General features: G+C 50.1%; 1 protein-coding gene across 1 annotated transcript; it reads left to right on the top strand.

Annotated features, from left to right (window-relative positions):
- The first annotated feature begins 1,032 nt into the window (after positions 1 to 1,032).
- Positions 1,033 to 15,168, top strand: RAPGEFL1 (Rap guanine nucleotide exchange factor like 1). Its single transcript, XM_081271987.1, has 15 exons — positions 1,033 to 1,936; positions 4,645 to 4,723; positions 5,792 to 5,927; positions 6,144 to 6,241; positions 8,699 to 8,811; positions 9,026 to 9,193; positions 10,041 to 10,138; positions 10,241 to 10,363; positions 10,884 to 11,062; positions 11,158 to 11,248; positions 11,776 to 11,826; positions 12,154 to 12,241; positions 12,497 to 12,561; positions 12,936 to 12,990; positions 13,227 to 15,168. Exons 1-15 carry the CDS (start codon positions 1,417 to 1,419, stop codon positions 13,349 to 13,351), a joined length of 1,989 nt encoding a protein of 662 aa, XP_081128113.1. The 5' UTR covers positions 1,033 to 1,416; the 3' UTR covers positions 13,352 to 15,168.
- Positions 15,169 to 19,467: the final 4,299 nt, after the last annotated feature.

A 19,467-nucleotide genomic window follows, 5' to 3' on the forward strand; every position in this document is an offset into this window, starting at 1 on the left:
GCACACATGGGACTAGATATGCACATACAGTGACATGAGTGTAGTATACACCCTGTCAGTTCCACCACCACCACTCCCAGCTATTAGCATTCCTATCCTTGCCTGGCTAGTGCACAGTACACGGGTGGAGCATTGTCCAAGGAGCCTCAACCCAGCTGGAACAGGGTGCCACTCCCTTGACCTTGAAAACTTTACCTGGATGTGTTCACACTGTCTCAATCACTCTCCTCCTAGGGGGTTAAGGGGGGGTGTACCCTTAGGGACAGGAGGCTCTTGATATGAACATTAGGAATAAGGATTATTTGGAATGCAATCTGAATACACTATTCCCATTCTATTGCTATGTAACACTGTGCTTGGTGTGCTTGATGATGTTAGTTGGCAGGTGGGTTTGTCACCCATTTCTGTGGCCCTGCTTCCTTCTACCAGTGGGCTCAGGTGCCCTCATATTCCTGGTCTCCTCCCTTCTGCCTACTATTTCTTTTCACCCAAACTAGACCTGCCACAACCTGCTGCTCTCCACCTGGCTCTTACTTGCTTGCCAGTACCTGCCTCACAGGCCAGCCCTGCACCACCTACTATGCCCCACTAGAGAGGGCAGAAGGGCACCGCCCCCAGTGCCAAAGCCAATCCACCCAAGAGGGCTTCCTAGCCTTTCTTATTGGAGTTAAAGACCAGGTATTCCTGTGAGTATGGTAGAGGTGTGCAGGGTTCAGCAATCTTTGTAGGTCTCACCTGTACTGTACAGGTAGTTGAGTCCAAGTGCAGGCTACAGACCATGTCTGGCTATTTGAAATGATGCTAAGAGACCCAGTAATTCCATAAACCAGGAATCCTTCTCCGTTATTAAGTCATTCCCTCGCCTTTGCCTTTAAATTCTGTATCTGCTCTGAACCCAAGCCCCTGTTTCCTTCATGGTCAGCCCCAGCACCCAAGTTCAAGCCTCGCGCGGCCCGGGGGGACGGACCCAGGGATGGTAGAGGCGGGAAAGGGGCGGGGACTGGGCAGGGACTAGAGAAGGGGGCGCGGTCTCTGTACTGCCACCTTCCCCCCGGCGAGGAGCGCAGCCGCCGCCGCCGCCGTGTCCTCTCAGCCTTGCGCTGGGCACGCTGCCTCTGCCGCTGCAGCCCGGCCCAGGCGCGGAACCCGGGGCACTGGCCCCGTTGCCTGCCCACCCTTCGGCTGCAGCCGGCATGGGCAGCCACTGAGAGCGGGCACTCCTTCCCTCTGGCACCTCCCCTGGCCACTGGCCACTGGACTTCGGCCAGCAAGCCTCGGCCACCTCTAGTCCCCAGTCCGGCGCCTGGCACGGCCCTCCACTCTGCTCCGGCTCTGAGCATCGCGTTCCTGCCCCCCCCGCCCGCGCCTGGGACACCTGGGTCCCCCGGCGGCCCTTAGGAGAGGGGCGGGGGGGGTATGAAGCCTCTGGAGAAATTTTTGAAGAAGCAAACGTCGCAGCTGGCGGGACGGACGGTGGCGGGAGGTCCCGGCGGGGGTCCGGGGAGCTGCGGCGGGCCTGGAGGGGGTGGGGGACCTGGCGGGGGTGGCGGTCCAGCCGGGGGACCGCGGCCGCTGCAGCGGCGTCAGAGCGTGTCTCGCCTGCTGCTCCCAGCTTTCCTCCGGGAGCCCCCCGCCGAGCCAGGGCTGGAACCGCCCACTGAGGAAGAAGGGGGAGAGCCCGCGGGGGTCGCGGAGGAGCCGGTCAGCGGGGGACCCTGTTGGCTACAGCTAGAGGAGGTGCCAGGGCCAGGGTCGCTCGGGGGCGGGGGACCCCTGCGCTCCCCTTCTTCGTACTCCTCAGATGAACTGTCCCCAGGCGAGCCCCTCACTTCACCGCCCTGGGCGCCCCTGGGCGCTCCTGAGCTGCCGGAGCATCTTCTGAACCGGGTTCTGGAACGGCTGGCTGGAGGGGCCACCAGGGACAGCGGCGCCTCAGGTAAGAAGTCCACAGGCTCATCTATCCCAGAGCAGGGGGTGCCCCTGGTTCCTCTTCTTGCCCTTGGAGAGTGGGAATGGCCCTGAGCCTGGGTGTGGATTTGAGGGCTCCCCCTAAACCGGGTAGGGACTGAGCTAAGCCACAGACCCTGTCTCAAGCACAAGAGGAGCAGCAGTGCCCACCTTCCTTCCCGTAGCTGTCTCACCCACCAGGGAAGAAGCTGAGCCTCCTCTCCTTTAGCTACCCTTCCCCTCCTCTGGACATTTTAGCCACCATCTCCCATGGGTCCCTGCTGTTGACTGCCTCCTCCTGTGCCCTTAAATGGGGACCTGACATATTAAAATGGAAGCTTCTGAGCTCAACCTGTGCCGCCTTCGGAACGTTCCCAAGGCCTGAAAAACCTGACAGGAGTCCCTGACTGTGTAAAAGCCCCAGAGCACAGGCCAGCCCACTTGATAAATCAGCGTGGACAAGGCCCAAACTGCCTTTGGGGGTTAGGCAAAGGCATCTTCCTTAGCAGCTTGGTAGGGGCTAGCATTCTATTTGGGGATGGACTCAGACAGTGTTTGTGAAGAAAGGGGTCTCAGCATCAGGGCCCTGCAACATCCAGGGGAGTTGGGGCTTTTCTGGCTCCCACCCTTGCGGTGTCAGGCCTTTGCTCTTGGCTGCTTTAAAAAATAATAACCACACCCTGAGAGGCTTATTCCCTAAATGATGATGCTATTTCACCCCTCCCCATCAGCACCTTACTAAGGGGCCTTTAAGAAAACTGAGTCCCAAATTACTGGTTAGTGCTGAGGTAGAAGATCTCGGACTCTTAGGTCCAACTCTTGACAGGCATTAAGCATAGGAGGGTCTGAGGTTTGAAGCCCAAGTTGAGACCCTAAAGATGGGTGAGGGATTACACTTTGCTCTTAGCCCTCTGCAAGGAACTCCAACCTAGGTGTGTGGAGTGGGATACCTCCCCTAGATTTTTCTCAAGGTCTGGGTCCTCTCCTTTGGCTCGGGCTACAGTTGCCCTGGGGAGCTGACACCTTTTGGATTTAATTAGAAAAATATCAGACACACACAGCTCTCCTAACCATAACTTCCCGCCTACACCACACACCCTGTGTCTCTATGACACATTCCCTGGGGAGGCTGTGCATTGGACCAGAGCCTGCTTTGGAAGAGACAGATGCCAAACTATAGCCCCCATATCAGCATCTCCCCCACTCTGTCCCATGCTCCTCTTTTGCTCTGTCTTTGCTTTCCTGTGAGATAAAGAGACCTCCTTATTCCTAGTCACTGTTCCTGGAGCTGGGGGTCAGGGCTGAGAGATCTCTGACTTACTTCAGAATATAGCAGTGTAGGTAAAGAGGAAAAGGGAGAAACTGTCTTTGCCCTTCCACAGGGGGCTGGTGCTACAGACTCTGCTCTCTCCCCTGGGGTGAGGCTCCTGAATTGATTATTACCCATATTATCTGGCCAAGCAGGCTGGATCCCCAGAGTAACTGGTTTGGGAAAGCCCAAACCAGTCCCAGAGTGAATTGAGAATCAGTTTAAACTGCCACCCTGATACTTCCATTATAACCCATGTTCTCAAGCCATTTTGGTTTCCTCCCAGGGCTTGTAGGAGGAAAGGGCTTACAGAAGGTCCTCCACACCTAGCCAGAGCCTCTCGAACATCTGGGCAGTCCCATCTGAGTACTAGGTTCTACCCTGACACTTTGCCCTTCTTCCAACATATTGAGAAAAGAGCAAAGATGCAGGAATCGGGGTTCTTCCAGCTCCGGGCAAGTCCCTTCTAGCACTGGGCCTCAGTTTCTCATTTGTGAAATGAAAATGGTTGAAATAGATGATTTTGTGTTGGTTCTTCTTCATCTTCATAGCTAGAATTGATGGTCTGAGATGGTGAGCCAAGGTCTGTCAGAAGCCTTGGTTTTGTCCTGGAGCAGTGCCTGGGGACCTGGCCCTAACCTGTCCTGGTGAAGACACCTGGCTCCCTCCCTGTGCCCTGCCTGTGTGTGCCAGGAGGCTTTGCCCCACCCCAGGGCTGGCTGCGAGTCAGGGCGACCTTGTACCCGGCTGACTGGCTGAGCCAGGCCCAGACAGGGGTGTGGAAGGGAAAAGGGTGGTGAGAAGAGCCCCTCCCCTCCACCCTTCCATCATTAACCCTTGCATCTCTGGACATCTAGAGTACACAAGCTTTCTATTTAAAGCCTCTGAGATCAAAGAGATGGCAGTCCCTCCCTCTCCATTTTAATGGGTCTCGTTCCCACCTGTCTGGGTGGAACTCAAAGTAGTGAGGTAGGGAGCAAGGAGGGGAGGAAGGATACACACACACCACTGACCCTAACCTCTCTGTTTGGAAGTTCTCTTTGTTTAGAGACCCTTCTGTGGGCTACTTCATTTTTCAGGCAGTTCTCGGGCTTGGTGTGCTATCTGACCAACTTTCCACATATACCAAAGAGAAGTATGCGTTGCTGTCAAAGGCACACCTCCTTCCCTCCAGCTGCCTTGGCAGCTGCCAGCCCCACCCCCGCGACAGCTGCCCAGGATCTTCACACATGTGTGTGCACGTGTGCAGAGCATGACAAGGCAGGTGGCCGGGGCTCCAGCCTGCCTAAAGAGAACTTGCCCTTGGAGGCCAGAGAAGGAGTGCAGGATTTCCAGTCTGGTCCTAGAAGTGCCCTTTTGACATTCGTGGCACCCATTGATCTCCACAGATATCTTGCTTGATGACATCGTCCTTACCCACTCCCTCTTCCTCCCAACGGAGAAATTTCTACAGGAACTACATCAGTAATATCCTTTTGTGGAATTTGTAAAAGATAGGCCAGGAGGCAGCCCATTTTCCCTATCCCACATGTGACATCAGAGCCCAAGCTCTCCCCTAGAAAATATACCCAGCTTTTCAGTTCACCAGCTGTGTCTCTTTAGGTAGATCACCTCACCTCCAGGGGCTTCCAGTTCTTCTGTAAAATGGAGGTAAATAATACCTGCCCTGCCTACCTATGGCCTGCTGCGAAGATCAATCTGATAGTAGATGAGTAGATGTGAGAGTTCTTTGGCAACTGCAAAGACCTGTATAGATGTAAGCTGTTATTATCCTAATAAGGGTGCCTCTCTTCCCACTGAATTATTCTTCTAAACATCTGGTTGTCCAGTGCATTATTACAGAGGCTGCTGTCAACATCAGGTCTTGGCTGGGCTTCAGTAGGAGACCTTGGCCAGTACAGATGAGCCACTGCCCAGCCTGTTCATTAGATCTCATATAAGCAGATAGCCTTTCACTGAGTTATTTTAGAACCTAATTCTTTTTTTTTTTTTTTAAAGAGAGAATGAGAGAGGAGAGAGAGAGAGAGAGAATTTTTAATATTTATTTTTTAGTTCTCGGTGGACACAACATCTTTGTTGGTATGTGGTGTTGAGGATCGAACCCGGGCCGCACGCATGCCAGGCGAGCGTGCTACCGCTTGAGCCACATCCCCAGCCCCTAGAACCTAATTCTTAATGTCAGGTCACTGAGTAAGTAGAATGTCTTAGATTCTCTTAGCAACATCAAGCCTCACAAAGCAATAAAGTTAGGTTTGGAGGTGCAACTGTAAGCTCTGGGCCCTGGGCTGGCCAGAGGATGGGATGGGTCTTGGGCAGGGTATTCGTAAGTGAAAAGCTAACAGGAAATGGATGTGATCAGGTGGATGCCATCACTACCTATTCTATGCAAAAACCTGGGCTGGCACAGGAGAAGGTCTTGGCTCCAGGACCCCTGGCTCCTAGAGAATATTTGGGAGTAGTTTAGCCTGCCATTGCTTCCCTTCCCAATTTCCTCAGGCTTGCCTGTCCATGGCTTTTTCTTGACTTAGGGGTCAGCTTTGTTCGGGCAGGGGTCCTGGAGGGCCCTGAGGGGCTAGGCCGGAAGCAGGCCTGTCTAGCCATGCTACTCCATTTCTTGGACACCTACCAAGGGCTGCTACAGGAGGAAGAGGGGGCCGGCCACATCATCAAGGTGGGCCTGGGGAAGAAAAGGTGGGTGAGCAAGCTATTAGCTCTGGAAGGAAGCCCTTTTGAAGGAGACATACTCCTCAAGTTGGGTATCTGGAAGCAAAAGATGTCATTGGGTCTTGGATTATATGATTCTTCTATGCTCAAAGGCATGGAGTCCCTGCCCCGGCCCTTGCAGAAAGCGGTACCTGGAATGAAACCCCTGTCCTCCTCTTCTCAGGATCTGTACCTGCTCATTATGAAGGATGAATCCCTTTACCAAGACCTCCGAGAGGAAACACTGAGGCTGCACCAGCTTGTGGAGACAGTGGAGCTGAAGTGAGGGAAAATGGGTTGCTGGAGGGGTCAGGAAAGAGGTCCCCTGAATTCCTGTATTACATGGGCTACCTCTGGTTCTTTGGCTCAACATAGTGTTGTTGTTGTCCTGTGTATGTGTGTGTATGTGTGTGTGTGTGTGTGTATGTGTGTCTGTATGAGTATGTGTTTTGTACCAGGGATTGAAACCAGAGGTGCTTAACCACTGAGCAATATCCTCAGCCCTTTTTATGTTTTATTTTGAGACAGAGTCTTGCTTAGGGCCTTGCTAAGTTGCTGAGTCTGGCTGTGAACTTGCAATCCTCCTGCCTCAGCCTCCCGAGTTGGGATTATAGTTATGCACCACTGCACCTGACTTCGATATGGTTTTATTTTAGTCCCTTTCTCTTACTGAAGGGTGACACAGAGCACTGTGTCCAGTCATTTTTATTGTCCATTCACCCATCCATTTGCCTGTTAATCCAGTGGTGAACTAGTTAATATTTAACAACTAATGCTCAGGAGAAAGAGCCTTGATTCTTAGCTTTTGCTGATTCGATGGCATAAATTCTGTCATCGTTTTTGATTTTAAGCTACTGACATGATGTCATTGAATATGGAATAGAGAAGAGATGTGTGTGGTAGCTAGATGTTATATAGCGTTTCCACAGTACTGATACACTAGAGGTAAAAATCTCAAAAGCACAGATAATAATAAACTGTACCAAAACAATTAGCATACTTCCTTTTATGTAATAATTTATTTGAGCACGTTTATAAAATGTGTGTTTATACACACATACTTGCATATTTTAATGGCTGTGTAAAACATAAGTTGGCAAAATCCTTCAAAATTGAACTCGTGAGCTGCCTTCAGGACACCACTGCATTTCTTCATCCCTTCTGCCCTTTCAGTTTTCTCTTTTCCATTCCCACCACCATGGCCCTTGTGTAGGCCTCTTTAACTCTCACTTGGATTTCTTTTTTCTTTTCTTTTTTTTTCTTTTGATACCAGGGATTAAACCTAGAGGTACTTAATCATTGAGCCATGTCCCCAGCCCTATTCTTTTTAAATTTTTTTATTTTTTTAAATATTTATTTATTTAGTTTTCGGCAGACACAACATCTTTGTTTGTATGTGGTGCTGATGATTGAACCCGGGCCACACGCATGCCAGGCGAGCGCGCTACCACTTGAGCCACATCCCCAGCCCCCTTTTTAAATTTTTTAAATTGTCAATGGACCTTTATTTTATTTATTTATATGTGGTGCTGAGAATTGAACCCAGTGCCTCACACATGCTAGGCAAGTGCTCTACCACTGAGCCACAAACCCAGTCCTCCCTAGCCCTTTTTTATAGCTTATTTAGAGATAGGGTTTCACTAAGTTGCTAAGGGTCTTGCTAAGTTGACGAGGCTGGCTTTGAACTCACAATCCTCCTGCCTCAGCCTCCTGAGCTGCTGGGATTACAGGTGTGTGCCACCACACCCAGCTCTTACCTGGATTATTGCCGCAGCCTCCTACTCAGGGCTTCAGCTTGTGGCCTTGCATATTTCTCCCTTTCTTTACATTGACAACAGAGAGAGCTTTCAAACTTGTATAAACAATACCATCACACTCCTGTTCCAAAAGCATCCACACTCTCTCACTACCTCTAAGACAAAGCTAAACATCTGAATACAGCATTCAACACCCTTCTCTTTCTGCCTTCTGTTGATCCTTCCCACCTCATATCCCACATCTTTTTCTACCTTTGACACTCCCTACATAGCCCACCATTCTCTCAACTCCTGTGCTTTCCCAGATTCCTGTTGTTGCTTATATCATACACCCAGAATGCCTTCCTCCCACCTCTTTCACTTCCTGTTGTCCTTCAAGGCCTAGGTCAAATGCCATCTTCTCCATGAAAGTGTCACACAGATCCTCCTTTTAGGAATAGCTTTCAACATCTCTCTCCTGTGCCTTTTTCACATCACCAATACCTCCTGCCTGGTGTTAGAAGTAGCTGTATGCACGTCTGTCTCCCTCCCAGATTGTGAAGTCCTTGTTGGCAAAATTCAGAAAACATCTGATGGCCTACTACCTACCATGTGCCAAGCAGTGTGCTAGGCCCTGGAGGATGAAAAAAAATTTTCAGTAAGAACAAATCCCAGTCCTCAAAAGTTCCCAGTCTCATAGAGGAAATAAGACATGAACATAAGCAATATTGTCCCAATATTTACAGCATTTGAGGCAAGCAAGTGACCTTTCCTGGTGGGGGGTGGATCAGAGAAGAACTGGTGGGAAAAGTGGCATTTGATTTGAGTCACTTGGTCACTTGTCCCATGCTGGTCATTGTCTTCTCTTCTTATCCCTTTAACCACCTTCTGAAAGTGGAGCTGGTATGTCCTTGACCCATTTCTAATATCCTTGCTTAATGTTGCCTGCTTAGTACTCCAAATGCTCAGCAGAGCTTGCTGATGCCCCATGTGTCTGTACCAGGATCCCAGAGGAGAGCCAGCCACCCAGCAAGCAAGTAAAGCCACTCTTCCGCCATTTCCGTCGGATAGATTCCTGTCTCCAGACCCGAGTGGCTTTTCGGGGCTCAGATGAGAGTAAGTATTACCATTAGAAAAGGCAGGGCTTCCCAAGTGACTCGGGAGGATTGCGGGGTATCTGAGTTTTGAGTACCATCAGAAGAGTCTCCCTGTGTAGTGGAAGTAGATAGTACACTTATCTTCAGAGGCCAGCCTCTGATATAGAACAGAGGTACCCTGGAGGGGCTGGTACCTACCTGTGTTGAAAAGCTGCTTTCCTGTCTCTGTGCAGTCTTCTGCCGAGTCTACATGCCTGACCACTCTTACGTGACCATACGTAGCCGTCTCTCAGCATCTGTGCAGGACATTCTGGGCTCTGTGACAGAGAAGCTGCAGTATTCAGAGGAGCCCGCAGGGCGTGAAGATTCCCTCATCCTGGTAGCTGTGGCTTCCTCAGGAGGTAAGGATCAGTGCCCTGGGGCTGAGACAAAGACTGAATTCTAGGTCTTTGCTACTCAAAGTATGATCCTGAGACAAGCCTCATGTGCATCTCCTGGGAACATTTTAAAAAATCTCAGACCCTACCCCAGACATTCTGGATCACAATCTCCATTTGGCTAAAAAAGACCTCCGGGGGATTGAAGTTTGGGAAACAATAGCCCAGTACCCTGGGATTCTGATTTGAGTGCTGCCTCTCACTCACCTGGGGATTGGGTTCTAGTTCTTTTTTCAGGGTAAAGACAGGGTGGTAGGGCATGGCGGCACATACATGTAATCCCAGCTGCACAGGAGATTGAAACAGGAGGATCACAAAGTCAAGGCCAGCCTGGGAAATGTAGTGAGACCCTGTCTCAAAAACTACAAATGGCTGGTATATAGCTTGATGGTAGAGCACTTGCCTAGCGTATGCTAGGCCCTGGGTTCAGTCCCCAGTACCACAAAAACAACACAAAAAAATGCAGGGGTTCTAATCTCTGTGGGGAGACAGAAGGCCTGCAGTGTATCTTATTTTCCTCTAAGAAAAAAAGTCCTGCCTTTCCAATGTCACAGGGACAAAAGAATGAGGGGAGGAAAAAAAAAAGCTATGAAAGAATGTTGGAGGTTAAAAAAAAAGGAAGATTATAAATGCAAAAAAAATAAATATGATAAGTATGGCAGATAAATATGGCATCAACTGGTGACAGCATGAGTCCCACTGGTCTAGAATGTGTCAGTGCAGGGCTAGGTGTTCTGGATGCGAAAGGAAACAGGGCCTGGGATGTGTGAGGGAAGGGGTGAGGGGCGCTAAGCAGTCTGTTCTCCTGCAGAGAAGGTCCTTCTCCAGCCTACTGAGGACTGTGTTTTCACCACACTGGGCATCAACAGCCACCTGTTTGCCTGTACTCGGGACAGTTATGAGGCCCTGGTAAGACAAGGTTTTGGCTGGGAGCAAGGGCTGAGGGGGCACTGTGAACAGTCCCTCACCCTGCCACCAGGAGCCCAGCCCCTCTGTCCCTGCCTGTAACAGGTGCCCCTCCCTGAAGAGATCCAGGTCTCCCCTGGAGACACAGAGATCCACCGAGTGGAGCCAGAGGATGTTGCCAACCACCTTACTGCCTTCCACTGGGAGCTATTCCGATGTGTGCATGAGGTGGGGACTGAGGCTGGTGCTGGGCATGGGGCAAGAGAGAGAAATGAGCCAATGGGAGTCAGTGTTGGAAGCAGACCCTCCTGGTTAGATGGCTCAATTGCAGCATGCCCTTGGGCAATGCACAGTCAGGACCTCCTCAAGCCTTTGTCTTCTCAAAAAATGGCAGAGAGAGACTCCATACCTGAATGATTTAGGGCCAAAGCACAGCTTACCCAGAAACTGACTCAGGGTAATTTTAAAATATTCACTGTTAAAAGAATTTTTTAAAAAGGTAAGCGACAATAATGTCTCTCGGGTGGTTGTCTTGAGGAGAAGTCAGCCTTTAGCAGGTGCCTGGCACCTAGTAAATGCTCAGTAGATGGTGATATCCTATTAACCTTGGTTCTCTCTCGCTTCTTGTCCCCCCCCCCCCGCCCCCACGCTCTGGGCTCCTGCCTCCTCCATCTCCTCGCGCCCTGCGCTGCCATCTTCCCACCCATGCCCTGACACCTCGGTGGCCCCTCCGTCACTGCGGGTGTAGCTGGAGTTCGTGGACTACGTGTTCCACGGGGAGCGCGGTCGCCGGGAGACCGCCAATTTGGAGCTGCTGCTGCAGCGCTGCAGCGAGGTCACGCACTGGGTGGCCACGGAGGTGCTGCTCTGTGAGGCCCCGGGCAAGCGCGCGCAGCTGCTCAAGAAGTTCATCAAAATCGCAGCCATGTGAGTGTGGCCAGCCGCGACGGGGAGAGGGGCACACAGAGGCTCGGCAGCCGCAAGCTGCCAGATGCCCCCTAACCCTGCCCCGCACTCCTCAGCTGCAAGCAGAACCAGGACCTGCTGTCCTTCTACGCTGTGGTCATGGGGCTGGACAACGCTGCCGTGAGCCGCCTGCGGCTCACTTGGGAGGTGAGGAACCACCTTCCTTCCTTCTCTTGCCACGGAGCTAGCTCAGTCATCCCGTTTCAGGGATCTTGGCATCCGGGGCTCACCCCAGTTCCGTCTCCTGTGATTACCAATAGTCTTTGTGCCGTTTGGAAGCGGGCGCCCTCTTCTGGCAACTATAGCCCCAGGTCACAGCTTGTGTCACCTCTTCTTGGCGCAAATTGGTAAAAAGCCAAATTCCCAGACTGAGAGGAACTGACCTGAGGAGTAGGGCTGAGTTTCAGCCAGCAACCAGGTGGCTTTGCTATGCTTCTTGTCATAGTACATGCATGAGCAGAAGTCTCACTTTCCCCAGAAAAATTCAGTCCTCTGGGTTCTTTCAACTTCTGGACTTTTCCAAGGACTGACTGCTTCCCCACCCACTGGCTTCCCACCGCTGAGCAAGATATGCCAGCCCTTTCCCCTTCTAATGCTGGGAATTAGTCAGATGTTCCTGTGAAATCCGAGGTGCTCCACTCTGACATCTCTTCTTCTTCCTTCAAACTCTGCAGAAGCTGCCAGGGAAATTCAAGAACTTGTTCCGCAAATTTGAGAACCTGACAGTGAGTGGGTTTGGCTCTTTCCACTGCCCTTGGACTTTCATCCCTGTTCTTGTAAACCCTCTGCCTTCAGCTTCCTTTTCAAGGTTTTTAGTGCCTGGGACACTGGTCCTCTACCCACCATGCAGGAAGGGGAAGGGTGGAAGTATTGCTACCCTGTTTTCCCTGGAGGAGGGGAGGAGAGCAATAAGCCCCTCCCTGTCACACACCCAGCTAGACACCCACACACCCCTCTAGCTGATTGGGCAGAGAGATGAGGGAGAGAGTGGGAGACATGTTTGGGGTACACTGAGCCCATCTGTCTCTTATCCCTCTTCTGTGGAATGCTAGGATCCTTGCAGGAACCACAAAAGCTATCGAGAAGTGATCTCCAAAATGAAGCCCCCTGTGATTCCCTTCGTACCTCTGATCCTCAAAGGTGAGAGAGTCACTGCCACACTGTGGTTCTCCTCTCCACATTTCCTTCTCCCAAGCCCCAGTTCTGACTCTCAGTCCCCTCTCAGCTCAGCTCTATGTGTCCCACTGAGGAGACTTCCAGACTGAAGTATAGACTGGCATATAGGACCCTCCCCCTAAGGAGAGGGGCACACAGAGGGGGAGGGTCCTATATGCTATGGCCCTTTGGACCTCCTCTCCTCTGTGTGCCTCAAATTTGACTCTCTTCTTCCCCTAGACCTGACATTCCTACACGAGGGGAGTAAGACCCTCATAGATGGCTTGGTGAACATTGAGAAGCTGGTGAGTGGTTCTGCCAACTCTCTGTCCATGAGTGAGGGGCTTTGTCCTCCCCCTCTCTCCTGTCACCTTCCTAAAATAGAAGTCTTCCTCCATGGTACCCAGCTTGCCTAACAGACTCTCGACTGTCTCCCTGGTGGCATCACTGTGGCAACCCACCCATGGGTGGCAAAGCTGACAGGCCGCTTTGGGGCAACTCTACCCGCCAACCCACCTGGTACCCACCTACACCCTTTCCTTTGGTCCTTCAAAAACCCTTCAGAACTGGGAACTTGAGAGAGTAAAACCAACAAAGTTGGAGAATGGGGGTGGGGGGTGTGTAAGGGGGAAGCATCTTTCTGTGCCCTTTTCAGGGCTTATTTCTTGTCATCTCCCAGCATTCAGTGGCCGAGAAAGTGAGGACAATCCGTAAATACCGGAGCCGGCCCCTCTGTGAGTGCCCAGTACCCGGGGTTCTAAGAGTGTTTTGGGTGGAGCACTGGCTGAGTGGGAAGGTTAAGGGGACCTCTGTCCTTAAACATGTTTTTACTTACACGGGTCGGGTCCGTCCTCCATTCTCTCCTTGTGCCTCCTGCCAAACACCTATCCTAATCTTAATGCTTTGCCTGGTGTATGGAGAGGAAGAAGGGAGGCTGGGAGCCTGACTGCTCTCCTTCCCTGCCCCCCAGGCCTGGACATGGAGGCCTCCCCTCACCACCTGCAGACAAAGGCCTATGTGCGCCAGTTCCAGGTCATCGACAACCAGAACCTCCTCTTTGAGCTCTCCTACAAGCTGGAGGCTAATAGTCAGTGAAAATGGAGGGGCTGGACTGCCCCCACCAGAGTCCTTGGCACCTGGCACTCAAGCACTTTGCACGATGTCCCAACAAATTCACATGGAATATATTTCCTCTGGAACAACTTCCTGCCCCATGGGGAAGAGTCAGATGGACTTACCTGGATTCATAAGCTCATAAGCTTATTCATCCTTCTGAAATCCCTTTACCCTTGCTCTTTCACGCCCCAACTACACTAGGTGTGTTCCTGCCTTTTTGAGGAAAAGGGGATAGAGTGCTCCTTCCTCTGTCACCTCCCAGTGAGGTCTGTTCCAGAGAAGGCATTTCCAGCCTCTACTTCCCAAGCAGCAACTCACAAGACAGGCATTGTGGGAGGCACTGGCAGCTTTCTTCCCCACTGCCTGTCTGGCTTCCCCTTAGTCAGGGTTGGGAGCCCTGGATGTATCCCTGGGATTATTATCCTGTGTGTGTGTGTGTGTGTGTGTGTGTGTGTGTGTCCGTGTCCCCTCTCGGGGAGCAGGAGTGCATCTGGCGATGGAGGGAGGGTGTTATGTGTGCTGGGGGGGGGGATTTTTCCTTCTGTTTGGTGCTACCCTTGTCTGCTCTGCCCTAGGGACAGCGTAGTGTGCTCACCCACCCACTCCTGCTCAGTGCCTCCTGCTGCCCTGCATGCCCAGGCTTGTGAGCCAAGCTGCTTCCAAGGGCAAAGAGCAGCAGCAGGTGGGAGGGTTACCCATCAGCCCTGTGAGTCTCCCACCCAGACCTCCCCAAGATCCCTAGATGGGCTCTCATGAGACGGTAAAAGATGCTCAGGGAAACACAGGCCTAAGCTGCCTATAGGACCCTTCCTCTGCCTTGCAGAGGGGCACAGCAGTCTCAGGAGTTAGGGGTGCCTGCTCTCCCTACTCCTGCTCTTTGGGGTGTCTCTTTGCTAACAAGGGCATTGTCATCCCCCTTCTGGCTCTTGTATCTGATGCTAACAACACAGTCTCTGTCCCTTTCTCCCAGTCTTGACACCCCTTGGTCCTCCCCATAGAGCTGGGTGGGGTGGATCTCTGTAAAATAACAGGACTGGCAGATTCCTGAAAGTGGGGGGAGAAGGAGCAGGCAGAGACTGTAGAGGTGAAACTGGACTCTGACAAAGCCTTTGTTACCTCTGTCTCTGCTCCCTCTCCCATTATAGGGCTCCATGGCTGCAGGGTGCAGGGGCTCCTGGCAGCTACTGGGTGAGGTTTCCTGGCACAGCCTCACCCGCCTTCCTGGCACTACTCTTTCCCTTTTGAATAGGCAGTGGTGGCAGTGGCAGCAGTAAAAGTGGCTGCTGCTCCTGCTCTGGGGTGTATATATTTTTTACCCAAAGCTCTGGAATTATAAATTTATTTTTTAAAACTCAAAGAGGGAAAGAGCCTTGTATAATATGTAAACATTGTATCATAGGTTATGTTGTACAGTCCCTTTTATACAGAGGTCTGGTTCCTGTTTCAAAAACTATCTGTGGACATACACAGGCACCATGCCCCACCCACCCACTGCAGCCCTCACAGTGACCATGGCCCCTCCTACACCCTGCAACTGCTGATGCCTGCTTCTATCCCTGAAGCCCTGGACTTTCCACCCTTCCTCCTGAACCCTCTCAGCAGCCTTCTCGCTCCAGTTCCCCACCCCTCCTTGAACATGGTAACCCCCTGGCTGTTTGCCCCTTGCCTTGAGGCTGCCCTGTTGCTTTCCAGGGGCTCCCCAGCCCACACCCCCACTTCCCACAGCTTTAACAGAGTGAACTGTGTGTATTGTACAGGCTCGGTTGTCACTGCAGAATCTGCTGGGTGGAGAGAAAGCCGATAAAGTCTATGAATCAACTGCCTGCTGTTCTCCGTTCTGTTTCTCTGAGGCTGGGGAAAGGCTGAGGGATGGGAGAGGGAATGGCCTCTCAGGGCTCAAGGCCCCTCAGCAGGACTGTCTGGAGTGACTTGGAAAGTGTGGGTGAGAGGAAAAGGAGCCAACCTCACAAGACCTGTCACTAGTGACTAGAACTTGGAAGAGTGGACATTTTTGTTCTTACATGGTATACGTATGTGATTGGTGTTTAATGCTAACTCTGTAAGGTAGAAGATGGAGACTGAGCAGCCCCAGAAGAAGATCCAAGTTATAGGGTGAGAGATGGGACAGAACTTGAACCCCAACCCAGGCCAATCTGTTGCCTATTCATTCAGCCAATGGCTATGAGTTCTACCAAGGCACATGGAGCCTAGTGTTATTCTCGGGAGATGGTTAAGCTCCAGGAAACACACACTCAAACAGCTGCATGGGAGCCCTTAATCTCATCTGTTCAATCTTCTTCATCTCAGAAAACGGTGCTTTCATCCACCCAGGTTTTCAAGGCAACATTCTAGGAATCACCCTTGATGCCTCTTTTTTCCCCCCATCCTCACTCATCTCATTGGCCAGTCCCACCAGTTATAATTCCAGAACATATCCTGATTGACCCACTTCTCTAAGTCTCCCTTGTGACCACCCTAGTCCATCCCACCTTCATATCTTCTTTGGATGGCTACACAGCCTCTGACCTTGTCTCTCAGCTTCCTCTCTCTAGTCCATCCCATCTGCTACCAGTCAGGACTCCATAGGGCAGCCAGATGCTTTGTGTGTGTGTGTGTGTGTGTGTGTGTGTGTGTGTGTGTGTATTGTCTCACACATACTAGGCAAGCACTCTGCCATGGAGCTGCTACATTCCCAGCCCTGAGTCCCATTAAGAGAAGTTGAAGTAATCTTTACATGAGAAGTAAAAATAGTGGTTACTCAATGGGGTGGGAGGATCAACCAGGCAGGGGCATGAAGAAGCCCTCTGGTGTGATAGAAATGTTTTTATATTGTGAACATTATTATGAATATACTATGAACATTACACAGGGTGTGTATGCACTCATCGGGTTCATAGGGTAAAATCTACATTTTATCATAGTTATGTTATAGCTCAAAGCAATTCAGATTGTAATCCTAAATTCAGAGTGTCACCCATTTTCAATAATACTTAGATTAAAAGTCAAAATCCTCCCTCCCTGTCCACATCTCCTACCCTTTTGTCACTCACTCACTCTGCTCTAACTACACTGATCACTTTCTTGTTCCTGAATCACCTAACATTCATTTTTACATTTGCTGTTTCCTCAGCCTTGTCTGACCATTTGATATCAAGATCCTGCCCCTCCCTCATTGCCCCTCCCTCACTGCCCCTCCAGAGCCTCCTTTTTTTCCTTCCAGGAACTCCTCATACATGTTTTTTTGTATATTTGCTTAGTGTTTACCTGCTCCACCTTAGCTCCATGAGTGTGTCTTGTTCATGATCTAGTACTCAGAATTATATCTGGTCTATAGAAAATGTTCATTACATATTTTTAAAAATATTTATGTATTTTTAGTTGTAGTTGGACACAATACCTTTATTTTATTTATTTTTATGTGGTTCTGAGGATCAAACCCAGGGCCTTGCACATGCTAGGTGAGCACTCTACTGCAGAGCCACAACCCTAGCCCTCAATACATATTTAAAAAATTTTTTTGTAGTTGTAGATGGACAGAATGCCTTTATTTTATTTATTTTTTTATGTGGTGCTGAGGATCGAACTCAGGGCCTCACGCATGCTAGGCAAGCACTCTGCTACTGAGCTACAGCCCCAGCCCAATACATATTTCTTTTTTAGTTGTTAATGAACCTTTATTTTTTATTTATTTACATGAGGTGCTGAGAATCTAACTAACTCTCTAACTCACTAACTCAGTGCCTCACACATGCCAGGCAAGCGCTCTACTACCGAGCCACAACCGCAGCTCTGTTCAATACATATGTGTTGAGTAAATAATGAGATTGGTTGAAATGGGAGCCAGAAGACAGGCACAAAACACAAGATGATAAGTGCTCTAGGGATTAAGCCAAGGGGGTTCACTCTTGGCCTGGGGATGGGGAGGACAGAATAAGAGACATTTTCTTGGAAGAGATGACCCAGACATCAAAGGAGGGATCGGGTTTGGTAGTGAAAGCATGGAAGTGGGAAATTAGGGATGAAGCACTGGAAAGCACTTGGGAACTGGGCCTTTTTAGCATGGAGAGCTACTTCTGCCCTGTAGGACTGGTCATTAGGGGAGCTAGAAGTGTGGAGGCTGAATAGGTTCTGAATAGGTGCTGGCATCTCGCTGACCGACTCCTTGAGCAGGTGAGGATGGAGTCCTTGTTGCCCCTCTTCCCCAGGAAGGCAGACAAATGGTGTGGATTATTCTTACCCCATCTCAGCCACCTTCAGACTAATCTGTTACCTATTTTTCAGAGGCGATAACAAAAGTTGCCATTCTTTGTGCTTGGCTTTGTGTGCATTCTCTTATTTAATATTCCCAACAACCTTTGAGGTTGGTTCTATCTGCTCCACTTCCACTTTCCTGATGAAGAATTGAGGTCTTGAGATTTTTTTTTTTTTAAAGCATAGGCAAGGGGCTGGGGATGTGGCTCAAGCGGTAGCGCGCTCGCCTGGCATGCGTGCGGCCCGGGTTCGATCCTCAGCACCACATACAAAGATGTTGTGTCCGCCAAGAACAAACTAAAAGATAAATATTAAAAAATTCTCTCTCTCTCTTAAAATAAAAAAAGCCAATTCATTTCTGACTTTACAGCCTATACAGCCCACGCTCTATAAATCCTGGGAGTCTGAATAGTTGAGAATTATCTGCTTTGTTGCAGGTGGCTGTGGCTGGCAGAACTTTTTCTTTTCTTTCCTTTTTTTTTGGGGGGGGGGCGGGCAGAACTTTTTCTATCCATTTCTTTATCCCACCTGTGTTCAGAGAGTCACCCAAGACCAAGAAGTAGCAGCAAAAGGGCTCTGTGGGCTAAGGCTGGGGGAATATGAGCTTATATAGTAGCCTAGCACCTCCTAGACTAGTCAGCAATGAACAAAAGGATGAAAATGATCTGGAGTGGTCAGAAGACCAACGTAATAAGGTACCCTTTTGATGGGGTATTGAGAGGAGAGCAAGGAATTTAGGCAGTGCCCTAGTCTTCCACTAGGTGTCACCACCAGAATTACTTTCTCAAGGTACCTGGGGATGGGGACTAGCCCACAGCATAGAGAAGGGGAATTTACATTTCTTGGGGTCATTTATTTATTTATTTATTTTTGGTAGTACTAGGGATTGAGTCCAGGGGCCCTTTATCAGTGAGATACACCCACAGCCATTTTCTTTCTTTCTTTCTTTTTTCTTTTTTTTTTGAGAGAGAGAGAGAGAGAGAGAGAGAATTTTAATATTTATTTATTTTTTAGTTCTCGGCGGACACAACATCTTTGTTGGTATGTGGTGCTGAGGATTGAACCCAGGCCACATGCATGCCAGGCGAGTGCGCTACCACTTGAGCCACATCCCCAGCCCGCCATTTTCTATTTTATTTTATTTTGGTGGTCCTGGGGATTGAGCCCAGTGGTGCTGTACCACACAGCTACATCCCCAGCTTTTTAAATTTTTATTTTGAAACAGGGTCTTGGCTAAGTTGCTGAGGCTGACCTCAAACTTATGATCCTCCTGTCTCAGCCACCAGAGTTGCTGGGGTTATATGTGTGCCTCAGCCTGCTCCTTATAGGTGTAGTTCCTTGGTTGTCACTTAAGCCCTCTCCTCTTTTCTCTATAATTCTTTTTTTTTTAAGAGAGAGTGAGAGAGGGGAGAGAGAGAGAGAGAGAGAGAGAGAGAGAGAGAGAGAGAGAGAGAGAATTTTTAATATTTATTTTTTAGTTATCGGCGGACACAACATCTTTGTTGGTATGTGGTGCTGAGGATCGAACCCGGGCCGCACGTATGCCAGGCGAGCGCGCTACCGCTTGAGCCACATCCCCAGCCCTATAAATTTTTTTTAAAGAGAGAGAAAGAGAGAGAGAGAGAGAATATTTTTTTAATATTTATTTTTTAGTTTTCGGTGGACACAACATCTTTGTTGGTATTTGGTGCTGAGGATCGAACCCGGACCGCACGCACGCCAGGCAAGCGCACTACCGCTTGAGCCACATCCCCAGCCCCTTTTCTCTATAATTCTGAGCCAAGATTTTATTATTATATTTCTGTTTGGGGAGCTCTTGCTGCATAACAAACTATTCCAAACTG

This window comes from Spermophilus citellus (genome assembly GCF_964194105.1).
Source record: "Spermophilus citellus genome assembly, chromosome: 17".
In the NCBI taxonomy this organism is placed as follows: Eukaryota; Metazoa; Chordata; class Mammalia; order Rodentia; family Sciuridae; genus Spermophilus; species Spermophilus citellus.

Excerpts from the sequence above, each read along its gene's own strand:
- RAPGEFL1 (XM_081271987.1), top strand. The coding sequence starts at position 1,417 with ATGAAGCCTCTGGAGAAATTTTTGAAGAAGCAAACGTCGCAGCTGGCG. Across the intron at positions 4,724-5,791 it reads CTACAGGAACTACATCAGTA|CTTTGTTCGGGCAGGGGTCC; the intron begins ATATCCTTTTGT and ends CTTAGGGGTCAG. Across the intron at positions 10,364-10,883 it reads TATTCCGATGTGTGCATGAG|CTGGAGTTCGTGGACTACGT; the intron begins GTGGGGACTGAG and ends CTGCGGGTGTAG.